Source organism: Astatotilapia calliptera, chromosome 1 (genome assembly GCF_900246225.1).
Source record: "Astatotilapia calliptera chromosome 1, fAstCal1.2, whole genome shotgun sequence".
NCBI lineage: Eukaryota > Metazoa > Chordata > Actinopteri > Cichliformes > Cichlidae > Astatotilapia > Astatotilapia calliptera.
Window position 1 is genome coordinate 19,130,854 of NC_039302.1, and position 19,161 is coordinate 19,150,014.

A 19,161-nucleotide genomic window follows, 5' to 3' on the forward strand; every position below is an offset into this window, starting at 1 on the left:
TTGATGAAGATGAAAATATATGATCTCCTTAGCTGATGCAAGCTACTTTTAACATGTTCTATTGCTACTAGCAAGTCTTGAAAGAACAGAAGAACTAGATCTGTAGGTATTCAGTCAATCCGTCACGTCAGAGAGCTCAGAGATTATATTAACATTATATTAATCGGCAACACTGAATGCTTTATGTCTGCGGCCTGATGCAGTTACACCTTTCTGCAAACTTTAGAGCTTGCATGAGATGAACCATAAAATAAGTTGCACTGCTAATAAATTAAGCTTGACAGTTATTGCCATTTTAGAGAGTATATGTTTTCACTGCAGTCCTGCTGCATGAGGCATATACTGTTAGAGATATACTAACCAATAAAGAGATTTGCTTGCTAAAGTGTATGCACATAGCCTGTATGTCATAACAAAAATGATTCGGGATGAAGGGTGAAAATGGAGCATGTTCAAAACCAGTGTGACAAGCAGGCCCCTTTACAGAGGTGTTGAAAGATGTGTTAGTAGTGAATTGTGGTGGAGGTGGTGTCATGCAGATGCCTGTTCGCATTGATGCACTGGAAAAGTGACATCAACATCAACAGTGAAAATGGCTCATTGATGACCAGGGGAGGGCTACACTGTATATAAAGGAGAGCGCCTTCCTAACACGAAAGACTGATCAACAAGTTTGACTTCTTTCCCAGACGGATAGAGTCCTCTAACTACCAGCTCTGACGCACTATTTCTTGGATAGAAGGACACCAGACCTGGTAAGAACGACCAATGAATATGTCTTTAAATAGATGGCTGTAATATACATATATATTTTTGAAAATATAGGTAGAAAATACCTCGTCTAACTAATAGTTTAATTTGCTTCAGTTAATCGACATGTTTTCACTGAGGTTCTTGGAAATGTTGGTTCTGGTAATCCTCCTCTGGAGCATCCACACAGAGGCTAAACCACTGAGGTAAACTCTTAAACTTTCTACAGTGAAATATCATCTTTGGAATGAAAATTAATAATGCACAATTAGCTTAAATAATTAACTGATCCTGTAATTCTTCCTTGAGTTGACTGTGTGTGTTTTCTGTTTGTGCAGAAAGAGGACTGTCAGTGAGGTGCAGCTTATGCACAATGTTCGAGAACACAAACAAGTAGGAGAAAGGCAAGACTGGCTCCAGGAAAAGTTGAAGGGAATTATTGTGGCCAGCTCTAAACCACTACATGGAAAAGCAAGAACTATAAAAAATATTTTTCAATATGATGTTTTTGGATCAAAAATTTAAAAAAGTTATACAAAATATGCAAATTCAAGTGATTTAATGTTCAGTATATCTTATGAAACAAAATCCCCATGCATTACTGAAGAATCTGACTATTTTTCCAAGAGTTATTTTAGATGTTTTTTTTCTTATTGTTCTTAACTTATTTTAAAATTTTGTCAGATTATTTATTGATTTATTTATGCTTTTATTGTGTTTTTTATTTTATTTTTAATTCTATTTTATTTTTTATTTTTTTCTTGTCTGATAAATGTTTTCCCTCTTTTTTTCCCTTTTTTTCACATTCTGTTTTAATGTCATATCAGTAGGATTACAAGTACTACAGTCAATATCTCAGGCCGTCTGGGGAAGAAAAGGTTTTAAAATGTCCTCCTACTCTCCACACCATACACATCACTATTTACAAATGTTGTTTACTGCATATTGTAAAGGACCAATAAGATGGCTAGTCTTACATTTCTTGTGTGTGCTTCTTACATGCGCATCATATGTATGCCTTTATGTAATGACTTTCAGGAGTTATACTGTATGTTTTTCAGTCAGTCCTCTTATAGTCACTAACATGATCTCCTGAGGACTGAGTCAGATTTTCTGCTGGTGATTTTTACCCCTGCTTTAACTTTCTACAACAAATTTCTCTAAAGTGCTCTGCAGAACCTCTCTGATCTCTCTTTGAACTGCTGTACTTCATTCTTACTGTCAGGTATTGATCACTTTTACTGGGTAACTTTGTGAGATGTAACCTATACGACAACTCAACCTACATGCCTTTTGTGTCAGCAATTTCTGGATTGCGTTCGCTAGCTTGACTTTACATAGATTACATACATGGCTTTACATACAATACATTACACAATGTTTAACATATTCTTGGCGCAGGAATAACTCACACTAAGTAATGTTCTTTAAAATTTGCAAAACATTGTAATATATCTGTCAGATTACAGAATTGATTGATGTTTTGAGTGGCCATACACGAAAATTATTCTAGAAATACTTGATAAAAAGTCATAAGACAAGATCATCAATTTTCAGTCCTAAAGATTAGAATTCAGTTGATGTCTAGTCCCACTTTAATTTTTTTTAAGGTGATTTTACTGACTGATGGCTGCACACATTGCATCATATCATCATATTCAGACTTTTCCAGCCTTGTATACTGTGTGTGTGTGTGTGTGTGTGTGTGTGTGTGTGTGTGTGTGTGTGTGTGTGTGTGTGTGTGTGTGTGTGTGTGTGTGTATTGTTTGCAAATCATAACAGGCTGTTTGACTTGTGTCGAATAAAGGCAAAGCAGAGAGATGTTATGATTGATGGATAAGACATAGATAAGCTCTGATATGTATCCTGTTCGGCTGTTGTGTTGCTCTGTCCTCCAGTCATGTCCTAAAGAGTTGATCTGGCTAATTGACAAGCACCCTTGCTATGACCCTGCATTTACTTTGAATAAGCAACTTTGCTACTACTATAACTATTATCTATATATTAATACTTTAAAATAAAAATGTCTTCTGCAAAGATTTGCTAGTGTGCGGTGTTTTTTTCACATCCAGTTAGAGGCCTTTAAATTAATTGGACAAAGCACCACTATGATATGAGACTACCTACAACTTAACCTAATTTTGTTATTTATTTAACATTGTTTGTTACCATAGCATAACTGTAGGCTGAACTGATACCTGGTTAGATTTATCAACACTTTGTGTTTACTCCTAGTTTTAATTAATCTTTAATCATTTTTTTTGTTATATTCTGCAGTTTTACCTCAAACTGTGCACAATGGAATATGGAAGCTTCTTTCCACCACTAAAGTTGAATAAATAAAAAATAATTAAAAACAAAATCTGCCAGGCAGAGCAAAGTTGAAAGTAAGTAATTATCTCAAAATTTCAAGTCTGGGGAGGTTAAAATTCTGTATTATGTAATTCAAAATTTCGAGATACTAACTTGAAATTTTGACTTATGGATAGAAAAAAATCATTAGTTGAAGAAATAAGCTTCCATAGTAGACAGATCAGTTCAGTGCTAATCAGTGGGAACTGCTGATTATAGAGTCTAAAATAGTGCTATATTTATTATATAATAAATTAATGCACATGTTAATGGGTGTTTTAATTATAAATGCAATTACATTCTTCAATATCTGCTGTCAGTTCTCCACATAAGCTGAGTTACATGTACATGAAAACATATATTTATTTATTTACTTTTATTTATTTATTTTGTACCTTATTTCATATTTCTTTTTCTTTCCTTTTCTCCACGGTTCATTTTGTCTTTTATAGGCTTACAAATATCGGTACTAGTATCTTCACATTTTGGATTTTTTTTCATGAATAAAGGAAACTTTAAAAAAAAAAAAAGCAATCGCACACGCAACATATCGCGACACTTGAGGGACTCGGTCATCTTTCTTTTGACTTTTTTGAAGAAAAAGAAAAACTTCTTCTATTACCTACTGAAAACAGGTCAGTCACCTGTAGTACATTTAATTTTTCAACTCTTTAACTTTTGAGACACGTTTGATCGGCGAGCGTAGCAATGACTTTGAAATGTAGTTTTAAGTGCGTCAGCACGTCGAGCCGTTAACGGTCGTCACGTCGTACGTCAGCTGGGTGAGTGTTTTGAAAGGAAATGACTGGTTAGCTGGCGAGCAAGTGGGATTATACTGCAGCGGAAACCGTAGCCAGCTAGGTAGCTGTTTTTTTCCTGTATCTTTCCTGTATCAAATCATGTCTATGGACACTCTTGGAGCATGTTTACTAGCCATTCTGCGTCTCGGAAGTTTGTTCTGATATTGTTGTAACGTACCGCTGGTAATACTGCTAATGCTAGTTAGCTAACTAGCTAGCTATGCTAAAATAGCAAAGTCGTCTCACAGCAACGTCGACAACGTTTAATTTGATAACAGCGATAAACCTGACAATCAATCTTTGTTCAACTCAAGCTTGGCTGCACAACCTAGCTTTTTTGTTAACCGACAGCAGCTACCTGTGGATTTTACACGAGGCTGACCAGGGAATTAAACTGACTTGTTGATTTCGCCATTTGTCGAACAGATTATGAACGGTGAAAGATCCAGACCGGGCTACCCCCTGTCCGGGTGATGGCAGCTCGTCTGCCGTCATATGACAGCAACTCCAGTGATACAGAAAACTGGGAACGAAAAACAGCGAGCCGACCGCGCAAACTCTGCAGGCATTCAAGGTGAGCCAGGTGAAAATATATGGAGTTGTAAAGTTCACAGCAACAGTCACATACGCCACATACGTTCTAGGGATATCACAAGAGAAAGTATCGGTTTGCTTATGTGTATCTTTTGCATCCGTCCTGCTTTGTATTAACTCATAGGCGTAACCCCTATGAATATAAATTTGGCCTAGCACTTTCCCTGTAACTCAATGATTGCGTGATACTGGAGAGAAGTGTTAGTCCACTGAGAAAATTTTTGAAAATCAAATAATATTGCCTGTTTATGGCAGTATTTAACGTTTTCAATATATGGAAATGTGATGGAGTTGACTTCCCATGGGTTTGAGATTGCCCAAAGGCTCAAACTTACTTTTCACTTATCTTTCACATATTTATCTGTGATGTTAAGTGAATAACACCAGAGGTGAGGGGAGCCACCAGGCTGAAGAAGGAGATCTATCGCTCTTGGTAAGCCTGTGGGACTCCGGAGACAGCCGACAGGTATCGACAGGCCAAGCGGAATGCGGCTCGGGCAGTGGCTGAAGCAAAACTCGGGTGTGGGAGGAGTTCGGAGAGGCCATGAAAAAAGACTTTTGGACTGCCTCGAAGAGATTCTAGTGCTCTACCTGCACTGTGTATAGTGCTGGCGGAGCGCTGCTGACTTCGACTGAGAAAATTGTCAGGCGGTGGAAGGAATACTTTGAGGACCTCCTTAATCCCACTGACACGTCTTCCGAGGAGGAAGCAGAGTCTGGGGATGAGGGGAATGACCCGCCAATTTCCGGAGGCGAGGACACTGAGGCAGTTAAACAACTCCTTGGTGGCAGAGCCCCTGGCGTTGATGAGGTCCGCCCCAAATTCCTGAAGGCTCTGGACGTTGTAGGGCTGTCCTGGTTGACACGCCTCTACAATGTTGCGTGGAGATCAGGGGCAGTACCCCTGGACTGGCAGACCGGGGTGGTGGTCCCCATCTTTAAGAAGGGGGACCGGAGGGTGTGTTCAAACTACAGTGGGATCACATTCCTCAGCCTCCCTGGGAAAGTCTATGCCAGGGTGCTGGAAAGGAGAGTTTGTCTGCTAGTTGAACCTCTGATACAGGAGGAACAATGCGGTTTTTGTCCTGGTCGCGGAACACTGGACCAGCTCTTTATCCTCTCAAGGATACTTGAGGGTGCATGGGAGTTTGCCCAACCAGTCTACATGTGTTTTGTGGACTTGGAGAAGGCATTCGACCGTGTCCTGTGGGAGGTTCTGCGGGAGTATGGGGTGTCTGGCCCGTTGCTACGGGCCATTCGATCCCTATACAACCGTTGCAAGAGCTTGGTTCGCATTGCCGGCAATAAGTCGGACTCGTTCCCGGTGGGTGATGGGCTCCACCAGGGCTGCCCTTTGTCACCGATTCTGTTCATAATTTTTATGGACAGGAATTCTAGGCGCAGCCAAGTGGCGGAGGGCTTTCACTACGGTGGCCTCAGAATCTCGTCTCTGCTTTTCGCGGATGATGTGGTTCTGTTGGCTTCATCGGGTGAAGGCCTCCAGCTCGCACTGGAACGGTTCCCAGCCAAGTGTGAAGCAGCGGGAATGAGGATCAGCACCTCCAAATCTGAGGCCATGGTTCTCAGCCGGAAAAGGGTGGAGTGCCCACTCCGGGTGGGTCGGGAATGAGTTCCCTCTCCCTGCCAGGTCTGGGCTTCTCTCCTTAGGCTGCTGCCCTGTCCCGGCCCCGGATGAAGATGGATTGATGGATGTTAATAGGGCTGCCACAAACGATTATTTTGATAGTCGACTAGTCACCGATTATTTTTGCGATTAGTCGACTAATCAGATCATCATCCATTAGATGTAAAACTACAGCTTATTGCACCAGCAGCATCTGCTCTTATATAACTATCATTAGCTTACAGCTTTAAGTGTTTAAGGTCTGTGCTAACTAAAAATAAAAACAAGATGATAGTTTATTAAATTTTAATGAAATTTGCAGATTGTTTCGGTGAAGTTTAATAAACTCCTTGCTATCTAAAATATAACAGGACACTGGAGTATATTCTGGAGCATCTCACACTTCTGATAATCAGCTGTCTGCTTGACGTTTATTCAGCTGTGTAAAAACTATAACTTTAATCTCAGACAAACTGATTTACTCAGGAACAAATAAAATACTAAAAAAAAAAAGCCAAACAATAACATTTTAAGTTATCTAAGTGACTCATATATATTTAACCTGAGTAGCGAAAGACGGCGGTGGGTTTGAAAACGATTTGCGGGGAGTCCGGTGTTCTCACGGCGCTAGTGAGCCTAGCCCCCGGCTCGCTAACGAGCTAGTGGGTAACAGATGTCTCCGAAAACGTCGGAGCGCTTTTGAAAATATGTGGTGTCCTGATAAACTGAGCAGATATTTGAGGTTTACACAGCTACATTCTCACCTGAAAATATGTTAAACGTTTATTTTGTGACCCAGAAAGAATAATAAGAGTAATATTAAAACTAACTAGCTGCCGCCATTGTTGGAAACTGCGCTGGGCCGCGCTATGAATTCTGGGACACAGCTGCTTCTTCTTCTTCTTCTTCGGGGTTTAACGGTAGCTGACATCCTTGTACATGCAATGCTGCCATCTTCTGTTTCAGTCCGTTATTAGACTCTTAAATCCTGACACTTATTCCTGCGTCTTTTGTGATCTTACAAAGTTTCAAACGACGCGTCGACTATTAAATCAGTCGTCGACGATTTTGATAGTCAACGTAATCGTGACTAGTCGACAAATCGTGGCAGCCCTAGATGTTAAGTGAATATTTACTGAAGTATAACGTGTTCGTGATGACCACATGGAGCTCTGTGTAGCCTTTCCTTACTTTCTTGTTAACTCATCTGCCAGCCTTATCTTTATCTGCTTTATAATTTAGTCTCCTACCTTTTGAAGGCATGTTTCCTGTAGCACTTTAGGTATATAGTTATGACAGTGACTTGGTATTAACTAGCTTAATACATGCCTATGAATTTCTTGGTTATTTCTGGAAATTTGGTGAGCAAAATGAAACTCAAGCTTGAGTATATTTAAACAGTAATTTAAAACATTTTCAACACTGGCCTTGGGATTTTCCATTGTTGGAAGGCCAACATTTTTGGTATGCAGGAAAGCTCTGCAAGTGTATGCTCAGCCCCAGGATTGGGATGTATCTGTGAATGGCTAAAAGGTTAAACAAAACTTTTTTTTTTTTCCTTTTTCCCTTTCCTTTTTTTTTTTTTTACCCTGTAGCTCTGCTTCTAATTGTGAATTTTATTCTTTCTCTGATTGTTGTTTTTTTTAAACACTAAGAAGATTTGGTCTTTGAGAAATTAATGGTTAGCTCTATTGTGTCTTTTTCCCATTTGAATTTTAATCTACTTTTATTTATAACTGCTCATACTGTTTATTTAGAAATGAAATTTCTAAATAAACATAAAATAAGCATGTCAAAACTCTGATTTGATTTTCTTTCAAATTAAATATCAAAGGTAATAGTATCTATATTTGACTGCAATACACAATGTGCGGCTTGTTACTGTTTTATTAAAGTAGAATCTGGTTGGTCTGGTTGGTCTGGTGGTTAGTTTTAAATGTCTTTATGAAGCTTGTTGGCACTACTACAGTTGTTTGTAGGGCAAATGACCTAAGCCAAAAGCTGTGACAGCCATGTTGAGTGAAATGTGTTCCACATTGTGCGTCATAAAACTATGAAATACCAATATCCTCTGGCCTTGAGAAAGGGAGGAGGTGCATTACACATGCTTTTGTGTTTCAAAAGCAGCAGCCAAGCCCGTACGTCTCAAGTGAAGGAAGAACATAGGAAGATGAGCTTACATGGTGCCAGCGGGGGCTGTGACCGCTCACGTGACCGCCGCCGCTCCAGCGATCGCTCCAGGGACTCCTCGCATGAGAGAGAAGGCCAGCTTACCCCTTGCATTCGCAACGTCACATCACCCACCCGCCAGCACAACAGTGGTGAGTGTGCGTGGAAAGAATAGACGGCTTATATGGGTGTCATGTTGGAGTTCTGCAGCTTTTGGCAAGCTCTGTTAAACAGCTGACCAAATTTATCAACTTGCAGCTCAGACATGGTTTAGGTCTCCTGCTTTTGGCTGTGAGCAGATCAAGGCAATGCTTATCCACCTGTGTTTAGACCAAGACCGAGAAGTTTGACTGCCTACATGTCAAATGTTATGAGTGGGACCTTGTGTATATACACAATGTGTATATTGCAAAGAAATACAAAATTCTTTTACAAATCTTAGCTGCAAACTAAAATGTTACTACAAACTAGGCACTTTTTTTCTATCTGGATTTTGATCTTTGATTTGGACATTAAAACCAAAGATGATTTCTCCATGGTGATTCATTCCGCCCGCCCGTCTAGATCGTGATCGAGATGGCGGCTCGTCATCGAGGCCCAGTAGTCCGCGGCCTCAGAGAGTCTCACCCAGCGGTTCCAGCAGCAGTGGGGTGGTGAGCAGTCGCAACAGTAGCTTGTCCAGCACCGAGGGCACTTTCAAAAGCTTGGCAGCTGGAGAAATGGTTTTTGTCTATGAGAATCCTAAGGAAGGGGGAGCCGGTGGCACAGTTGGAAACCGAAACATTCGGACCTCAGAGAGAGTCACTCTGATTGTTGACAACACACGCTTTGTAGTGGATCCTTCTATCTTCACTGCACAGCCCAATACCATGTTGGGCAGGTAAAGTATATTTTAATCCTCGTTATCCTTGTCTTTAGTCATCATAGCTGTAACAACTGAAACTTAAATAAAAATTAAATATTCACGCATATAAGTATAGATCTGTGAGTTGGGGGAATAAATCAAAGTTTCTTTTGCACAGAATGTTTGGATCTGGAAGAGAACATAATTTCACACGGCCCAACGAGAAAGGGGAGTACGAAGTGGCTGAGGGGATTAGCTCAACAGTTTTCAGAGCAATTCTGGTTAGTTTCTCTTTTACATAATCCTTGTATGCATAAATAATTGTGAGGTAAATGTTGGATACACACTTATGCTGAATGATTTTTATCTGTGTCGCATTATTATTAAAAGATATTAAGCTATCGTGGGATCATTTTAGCTCACTGGGTAGAGTAGGCAACCCAAACAATCTGCCCTAAGGCCATCTACTTCCCCTGGTCTTTCTAATCTTCTCTTTACTGTCGAATCACAACGGAGGCTTAAAAAGCTCTGAAAATGTATCATAAATAAATAAAATAACACAATCAAGTCAACAAAAATCTACTTCCTTGCTCTTTTAACCAAACTTAAATATTTTACACAGGGCTATAAAGTCAGTTCTTAACAGGCTGCCTTTATTGCTTTTGTATAAGATGTAACACCAATCTCTGATGTCACAATTTTTAAATATATCAGCATTTGCTCATTAATGCTTCCACAGCAGAATGTAGAAGGAAATTGTGAATAAAACTCCCACTGGGATGTGTTCTTCCAATCTTTATGGGACATATAACACCTGTTAGCCTTGAGCGACACACTATATTTTCCTTACCTGGATCCCCGTGTGTGTGAGGAGTTGTCTGAGCCTCTGCTGTGAAAGTCTATCAAAGTTCAATGCGGCCAGAGATGACACAAAACAAATGTGCAGTTATTAGTGTTGAATATTTTTTTTGTTTTTGTTTTTTCTACATTGATATTGACTTGTGAATTTTTAATTTTTTCAATTATTTGCGCTGTATGATCAGGATGTTGAATTAATACAGCCCCCACCCCATCCGCATGACCATTACGGATGGGGTCATGTTTAAATTACTTAATTTACTGGTATAGCAGTGTTATTGAAAAATGCATATAATGCCTGAAATTTAAAGTAGTGTACTGGTTCCTATGGTTTACTATCAAGCAGTAATATAAACAGTAGATCATAATACAGATGGTGCTGAAATAAAACTAGTTTTAAACTAAAGTAGTTTTAAATTAAAAAAATAAATAAATAAACATTATATAATACCCATAATTCAGGTAGAATATTACTCAGCATGGGCTGTTTTGTACTGTCTACATTACATCTAATTAGCGACTGATTGCTCATGTTGAAACTCTTAAGTAGATATATGTTGGAAAATTGAATTTACTTTGCGATATGGTGAGTGAGTAGTACGCAGTTTACTGAGAAAGCTGCAGTTGGTGAGTTCTAAAAAACGTACGATTAGATTAGGCTGCATTTTTGTTGTCTGATTCATCTAAAATGCACCAGAAACCAACCCTGCAGAAAACACTGCTGCAGCTATAACACAGTGCGTACCTGCTACAGCCCATTCAGGTATCTGAAGTGTATATGAGGCTGGAATGACAAAGCAAATCTGACTGATCTGAATCTGAGCTTTAATTCACAGTTTGACATTTGCATGGTGTTATCTGCTGCATCTAATTTCCTGCCAAACTGCATGTTACCTTTGGCCTACTAAAAACCCACCTCATAACAGTTCAACAGGCTCAGTAATGGAAGTCTCCTTTAACATGTGTAACTCTGAAACTGCTGTTAGAAAGCAAACTGAGATTCTGTTACCGGGTTCATTTTTATCAAAAGGGTTTTGATTTTGTTTGTAATTGTATGATTTAAGTTGATGGATAAATGGTGTTTTTAATGATTTCCTCTTTGTGATTTCTCTCTAATTGGCAGGATTACTACAAATCTGGGATAATCCGTTGTCCTGATGGAATCTCTATCCCCGAGTTGCGTGAGGCGTGTGACTATCTATGCATCTCTTTCGACTACAGCACCATCAAATGCAGAGACCTCAGTGAGTATTTCTTCTGGGACACTGAAGCTGTTAGTGTTGCATTAACAGTAGCAGCGCTGAGTATCATTGATCAGGGAGACTGCTCAGTGCCTCGTCACTTTGCAAGGCTTAACAAGATTGCAGCTAATTGATCATAATCACCAACCTGTGAGGATTTCAGATTTTTGGCTTTAAAGAAAAATACAGCTTTTAAGAACAAGCAATTTTCCCTGTACGTGTGTCTAAAACGTAGGCTGTTTTATTATTATTTTTTTTTTAAGTCAGCAGGTAATTCTGGTTAATTACTATTTTCTTGTTTGTTTGTTTTTTCTTTTAGAGTTTTAGCCTATAATGAATAGAAAAACAAAATTTCTCAAATCCATATAGTCCTTATTCATGTGAAAGTGAGTTCAGGGCCACAACTTGTTGCATATCATCTATGACATTTCGTCTCCTTTCCTCCTCAACTTTTTGGGGTAAATATGTCTACAAATTTGATTCACGGTCATCTTGAGTGGGTTCTTTAAGGCCATCAGTTTCAGGTGCACTGCAACACAATAGTGCCTGAAACTGATGGTTGCGAGACTGGACAGACCTTTTCTTCATTAGCACTGAAGATTTTGTAGCGGTACTTTGCTGGAATGGAGGCAAGGAAATGGTTGTTTGCTTACCTGTAAATTATTTGTTTGAATTTAAAACTACAAGTAGTATCCTGATCTGAAAGAAGCATTTTAATTAGGAATTCAGTTTTTATGAAGGCACCTCTGAAATAGCTCTGTGGTGAAAGATAAAGGCTACTTGCATGACAGTAGAGCAGAGGGCCTGTTTTTAGTTGTTTCAGGAGTTACTTGCTTACCTTTGTGCACTTTATAAAGTTTATGCTTATGATGGAAATTTTGAATTTAAAGTCTCACTCTTTGTTAACAGGTGCCCTGATGCATGAGCTGTCCAATGATGGAGCTCGGCGTCAATTTGAGTTTTACCTCGAGGAAATGGTTCTGCCTCTGATGGTGGCCAGCGCCCAGAGCGGAGAGAGGGAATGTCACATTGTAGTCCTTACCGATGATGATGTGGTTGACTGGGATGAAGAATATCCACCACAAATGGGGGAAGAGTATTCACAGAGTGAGTACCCACTAATTCAGAGCGTAGGCACACATCTCGGAGCACAGACGCACAATAAACCACCTTGTTTGTTTTCTCCTTGTAGTTATTTACAGCACAAAACTGTACAGATTCTTCAAGTATATCGAAAACCGAGACGTTGCCAAATCAGTTTTAAAAGAGCGGGGACTGAAGAAAATAAGGCTGGGCATTGAAGGTGAGCTGAATTTTTCAGTATTAAATATTGATGTCCTCTCTTTTTTTCTTTTTCTTTTTTTTTTTTCCATTCTCATGAGTGGGAGAGAGATGTCTGACCTATATGAACAGTACAGAATATAACGACTCACTGCATACTGCAGATTTATAATTACAGATTTGTTTGGCAGCAAGCAAATTAATGCATAAAATAGCTAACAGCAGATGCCTCTTTGCAATCTGGATGTTATTAGAGTCAGAATCAAACGAATCAACTGTGGTCGGCGTGAGACAAAATATATTTTATTTAATAAAATGATATAATGGTTTTGTACCCAAACTGCTTTGTTCACTCAGTTTAACATCTGCCCAAGTTAATATGCAGTTGGAGTGCAGTATTATGTTCACATACCAGATGTAGACAATAGACATGCTGCTACCTGAATGTTTTTGTATGCTGTGACTGAAAAGACACGCCTAAAGTGGGAAGTCGATCAAACTAGAATAAGGTCATTTAGAGCCCAACACTTGGTAATGCATTGATTCCTTTTAAACAAATGGTCAGTCACATCACGTTCAGGGTGAGCCCCTCGCTTCTGGTGTTTGCTTTTTTGTATTCTGTGTTAACAAAAGTTAGCATAAACTGAGCCACTAGTGTTATTGTCTCTCTGACAGGTTACCCTACGTATAAAGAGAAAGTCAAGAAAAGACCAGGAGGTCGTCCAGAGGTCATTTACAACTACGTCCAGAGGCCCTTCATCCGCATGTCCTGGGAAAAGGAGGAGGGTAAAAGCCGCCATGTTGATTTCCAGTGCGTAAAGTCCAAGTCGATCACCAACCTAGCAGCAGCAGCAGCTGACATCCCCCAAGATCAGCTGGTGGTGATGCACCCTGGCCCCCAAGTGGATGAACTGGATATCCTGCCTAATCACCCACCTAGTGGGAACCACTACAGCAACAACTACAGCAATGAGCCTGATCCTGATGCACCTTCACCTGCTGTCTGAGGACACGTTGGTCTTCTTTCAATGCCTCTGCCCCTCTCCTACTCTTCTAGTCCTACTCCCAGCATGCTGCAGCATGGAGCGCTAGGGGCACCATAACCATATTGCCTTGACACCTCCTTTGCAGCCTTAGAGCCTCAAGAACCTGGATGACTGTAGGAAAAAAAAACACGAGGAACATAAGACTGGTGAAAATAACATTTCACTATTGTTTTCATTTTGGGGTTTTTGTTTTGTTTTTTACTTGACCAAAGGAAGGAATCTATTTTTGTTTGTGGGAAAAAATCTGTAAAAAAATATTATTAGCATTATTATTTACAATATTATTGTATCTTAATTTGGTGGTTTTGACTGAGCACTCTTGTGGTGTCACTGTTTTTTCACAGGTTTTATTTCACTGATATCTTAGATTTTGATTCTCTCGGGTGGCCTAACTGCTAAATGGCTTTGATGGGGAAGGATACACAACTAGCTAAGGAGAGATTACATCTTTCTGGTCATGGAGAAAATCTGTTCTCACCACTTAGTCTCATGATCTCCAGTTGAACTCCTCTCAGATGTCTTTGATTCTTGTCATGGGATATGTAGTCATTGGCTGGATCTGATATGTGATGTTTTGCTCCTCCTGCAGCCAAGATATTAAGCAGAACACAGGCTGTTGTGGTCAGAATCTTTTATGTGCAAAGCTTGAAATTGTTGTTTAAAAATAAAACAAAATCATGAAATAAAGATGAACATTTAAAAAAATATATATATATATACACACAGTACAAAAGTGTGTGTGTGTGTGTGTGTGTGTGTGTGTGTGTGTGTGTGTGTATCTATCTGTATATCTATCTATAGATATATAGATATAGGCAGGTATGTATATTGCATGCCTTATTGTAAAAGCCTAACAGGACCCAGGAGATGTTGCCCTCCAGAGGTAAGACTGACCAGATATGGTTAAATGCTAATGACCATTAAGAAGAAACATTTCTGCTCTATACAATTGGGTCGGAAACACTAAAAATAAATTCAGATTAATAATATAAATTTTTGTAATTATTACATTAAACCACTGATAATTCCAAATTAGATTCAATGTGATACCACAGACTGGTAACAGCAAACTGAACCATATTTAAAAAGCTTGAAGGGCTAAATATAATTTTTGTACTTACTTAAAAAATAAAATGACCTTTCTTCACACTGATATTTTTACTGCAGTTCATATACATATACATTTCCTATTTCATTTCTCCCTGAGTAGAAATGATAGCAAATAGAACCTGATAAGCTATTTAAAAGGAACCCCAACTATTATGACAAGTTATTCTAAATATGTTGCAAATTATCTCCACTACATAAAAACATACTTGAGAATAACTAAAAAAAAAAATTGTTATTCATTAAATCTTTGTTGTTTAAAACTATTTTGGAGTCGCGGGAGCGGCCATGTTTTTTCGCACAATGCATTCAGGGATGATGACATGTAGCAGGGGAGATGCAGCAGATTGACCCGGAATTTATACAGAGTTCATTCCCGCCACAATGAAGGGATTTTCCGGAAGTGGTGTCAGATGTTACCTTGGTTACATAGGCCTAATGTAGAGTCGATTTTTTTTGGAAAACTTTATACAATCAGGCAATCTGAGAACAAAGCATGATGTATAGTGCAGCAAAGTCATGCTACATGTAATTAGCAACCACTTTATTAGGTACATCTGTTCCACTATTCATTGCAGTAATCCACAAATCTTATCCTTTTACATCAGCAGCAACTCAAAGCACTTAGGCATGTAAACATCCTCAAGGAAGCCTGCTGAAACCAAACCAAGCCTCAGATGAAGGAATGTGTATTGCTGTTGTTGTCAGATGGCCTGGTGGGAATATTTCATAGGAGTGGGTTTAAAAAAGAATTATAAGATTATACCTTGAATAATGTGAGACTGATTCATTAAATGCTGAATTGATTTTTGAATAAATGTGTATTTTGTAAGAATCGCCAGAATCTCAGGTTAAAGCTATTTCAACAACCACTAAACAGCTAAAACAGCAAATGAAAGCAGGTAAACTTTCTTCCACACAAAGATGTAAACACAAAGTGCGGCCCGACACTTCAAAATCTGTGAGTTGTCGGCTCCACACCAGACACGCTGCCAGGGCTGAAAGCCAACATCTCACAGACTGAAGCTGCAGGTTTTTTTGTTTTGTTTTTCAAAAATGACCTCCCACAAGAAAGCTTAATTTCTGCCGTTTAATACAGAAAAAATTTAAACGTTTTAAATCATGCCAAATTGCAAAACGCTTAGCTGTGTCGTACAGATGATATTCAGTTGTACATCTCCTTTAAGCCCCAAGATGTTTCCAAACTACAGATTAGACTACATTAGAGGTTGGATGGCTGATAACTTTCTTCAACTTAATGAGGAGAAAATCAAAGTCCTTGTTTGTGCTCCCGATAAATTTGTGCCCAAGATTATGAAAAATTTAGGTCCTCTTGCTACATTTGGCAAATCCTAGGGATCTTGGAGTAAACTTTGACTCAGTTGACTTTGGATGCTCATGTTAAATCTCTGGTTTGCTCCTGTTATTATCATTTAAGAAACAGTGTTGTGTCCACTGTGTCATGCTCAGACCTCGAAATTGTCATACATGCATTTCTTTCATCTCATTTGGACTATTGTAATTCTTTGTTCACTTGTTTATGTAATGCCTCGTTGGAACGTCTGCAGGGTGTTCAGAATGCTGCTGCAAGGCTTCTGACCTAGTCTTCCAAGTACTCTCATGTCACACCCCTGCTGATCCAGCTGCAGTGGCTCCCCATTAAATTCAGTCCGCTTTAAGAATATGACTTTGACATTAGGGGCTCTGCATGAACAGGCACCGACATATAACAGAGATCGTTAATATCCATGCATCTCAAACAGGTCCCTAGGATAATGTGATCAGGGCTTGCTTGCTGGTTGTCCATCATACGAGGCTGAAAACAAAAGGTGACAGAGCTTTTGAAACTGTGGCCCCCAGAGTCTGGAACTCTCTCCATTTGAGCTTGGGATCTAGGGACTCACTGGTCTCTTTTAAAAAACAGCTAAAAACTCATGTGTTAAAACTTGCTTGTGGTTATTTTTTTGTGTGTGTGTTTTAGTTTCTCTGTAATTTTTATCTTGAAAAGTGCTATACAAATAAAATTTTACTTACTTTGTACTTACTTATTTTGCTATGTATAACGTTAGTTTTTCTGAAAATTCTAAGAAATTTCTTTATTAACAAAGTAAACTAAAAATAGTCTTTATTCTATTTTATAGTTTTAAAATTGGATTACAACATACTTGAACATGATATGATTGTGTTTTCACTGTCGGACCTGTGGATCCATTGATAGCTTTAGTAATCTGAAAATTATTTATATTTTGATTTTTGTCGTTTTTCATTTGCATTAAGATAGGCCGATGCATGGTGATTCTCTGATGTGTATCTGTTTCTTCCTGTGTTGATGCTAGCATGACTAAAGCTAGCCAAGAAGCAGTAAATATGTGAAGCAAAGGAGAAAGATATACTCATCAAATGAACAAAATCATAAGAATATAACACCAGCACTGCAAAATGTAACAAACATATGTTGATATCAAATGGTGTGTTATTTGAACTCTACATGAAACAATGACGCATCTTTTTCTTATAGATTTGTTATTTATTTTTCCCCAAATTGTACAAATTAGTCTGTGTTTGGCCTTAGTGTCCCAGAAATCATATTTATACAAAACTAAATACAACTCGTGAATATGTTTTAAATGGATGTTTCCTCACTTGATGACGAATCATCCATTTACATATTTGCTGAGAACTAAATCTGATGGCACTGAACTTATCAGTGGTTGTTTTAACAAAGCCCCCAAATCCCCTATGAGCAAGCACTTGGCGACAGTGGGGAGGAAAAACTCCCTTTTAACAGGAAGAAACCTCCGACAGAACCAGGCTCAGAAAGGGGTGGCCATCTGTCGCGACCGAGTGGGGTTCAAATCTTCACTGAAATATCAGTTTTATATAAATATGATGTTGAGGCCAAAATACTAATAGGTTCATAGCTCTCACAACTCCTCTGCAAAGGATTTCCCTAAGAGAGAGAAACAGTGGTTATCAAGAACTTGAGCACATTACCTACATATAAATATATGAATAATTATAAATTTGTTGGGTTTTGTTTAACAATGTCAGAAGGAGAGAGGCACTGAGGCACAGTCTTCCGCCCCCCGACGCTCCTGCTGTGCCTCCTCCTTCTGACAGGAACACAGACAACTCACAACTTCCTGGCCCTGTCGGCTCCTCTGCAGAGGGTTTCCCTAAGAGGGTGGACCTAGCAGGGTCACCGGGGGACGGGGAGCTGTGCCTCACGGCCCTCACTTCGTCGGAGAAACCCTCATGCAGAGTTCAGAAACTTGTGTGTTGAGTATGTCGCTGTGAGCCTCCACCATTTACTGGTGGGTGCAGCCTGAACTGTCTAGAGACAGACCAGACCAGCTGCACAACACAGACACTTCAAACCTGAGGACAAAAACTAGGAGAACAGAAAAAGGAAAGGAAACTTAGCTTAGAACCATGCAGCGCTACAGGAGACGGCAGCACTGCAGAGGTGAGGACCGGCACCTGTTTGAAAGAGACAAATACACACAAACACACACAACAACAGACGAGAAACAAACACAGAGAGAGGAAAAAGTGGTTATACAGAACTTGAGGACATTACCTACATGTAAATATATAAATAATTATACATTTGTTGGGTTTTCTTTAACAATGTCAGAAGGAGAGAGGCACTGAGGCACCGTCTTCCGCCCCCCGACGCTCCTGCTGTGCCTCCTCCTTCTGACAGGAACTGCCTACAGAACAAGCATGAATGATGCCTGAGTGGACACACACAACTCACAAGTTCCTGGCTCTGTCAGCTCCTCTGCAGAGGGTTTCCCTAAGAAGGTGGACCTAGCAGGGTCACCGGGGGACGGGGAGCTGTGCCTCATGGCCCTCACTTCGTCGGAGAAACCCTCATGCAGAGTTCAGAAACTTGTGTGTTGAGTATGTCGCTGTGAGCCTCCACCATTTACTGGTGGGTGCAGCCTGAACTGTCTAGAGACAGACCAGACCAGCTGCACAACACAGACACTTCAAACCTGAGGACAAAACTAGAGAACAGAAAAAGGAAAGGAAACTTAGCTTAGAACCATGCAGCGCTACAGGAGACGGCAGCACTGCAGAGGTGAGGACCGGCACCTGTTTGAAAGAGACAAATACACACAAACACACACAACAACAGACGAGAAACAAACACAGAGAGAGGAAAAAGTGGTTATACAGAACTTGAGGACATTACCTACATGTAAATATATAAATAATTATAAATTTGTTGGGTTTTCTTTAACAATGTCAGAAGGAGAGAGGCACTGAGGCACCGTCTTCCGCCCCCCGACGCTCCTGCTGTGCCTCCTCCTTCTGACAGGAACTGCCTACAGAACAAGCATGAATGATGCCTGAGTGGACACACACAACTCACAAGTTCCTGGCTCTGTCAGCTCCTCTGCAGAGGGTTTCCCTAAGAAGGTGGACCTAGCAGGGTCACCGGGGGACGGGGAGCTGTGCCTCACGGCCCTCACTTCGTCGGAGAAAC

General features: G+C 39.8%; 2 protein-coding genes across 5 annotated transcripts; both read left to right on the forward strand.

Moving 5' to 3' along the window:
• Window positions 1–673: 673 nt before the first annotated feature.
• Window positions 674–4,376, forward strand: pth1b (parathyroid hormone 1b). The gene is made up of 4 exons (XM_026179591.1): window positions 674–755; window positions 868–956; window positions 1,089–1,221; window positions 4,329–4,376. Exons 2-4 carry the CDS (start codon window positions 877–879, stop codon window positions 4,374–4,376), a joined length of 261 nt encoding a protein of 86 aa, XP_026035376.1. The 5' UTR covers window positions 674–755; window positions 868–876.
• Window positions 3,661–13,773, forward strand: btbd10b (BTB (POZ) domain containing 10b). 4 transcript variants are annotated; one of them, XM_026167898.1, is made up of 9 exons: window positions 3,661–3,737; window positions 4,329–4,476; window positions 8,245–8,441; window positions 8,854–9,169; window positions 9,312–9,414; window positions 11,115–11,235; window positions 12,142–12,339; window positions 12,425–12,535; window positions 13,189–13,773. In XM_026167898.1, exons 2-9 carry the CDS (start codon window positions 4,376–4,378, stop codon window positions 13,518–13,520), a joined length of 1,479 nt encoding a protein of 492 aa, XP_026023683.1. In that variant the 5' UTR covers window positions 3,661–3,737; window positions 4,329–4,375; the 3' UTR covers window positions 13,521–13,773. The 4 variants fall into 4 exon arrangements, with proteins under 4 accessions (XP_026023683.1, XP_026023676.1, XP_026023668.1 ...); XM_026167891.1 differs by lacking the exon at window positions 3,661–3,737 and adding an exon at window positions 3,808–3,884; XM_026167883.1 differs by lacking the exon at window positions 3,661–3,737 and adding an exon at window positions 3,891–3,963.
• The last annotated feature ends 5,388 nt before the right edge of the window (window positions 13,774–19,161 follow it).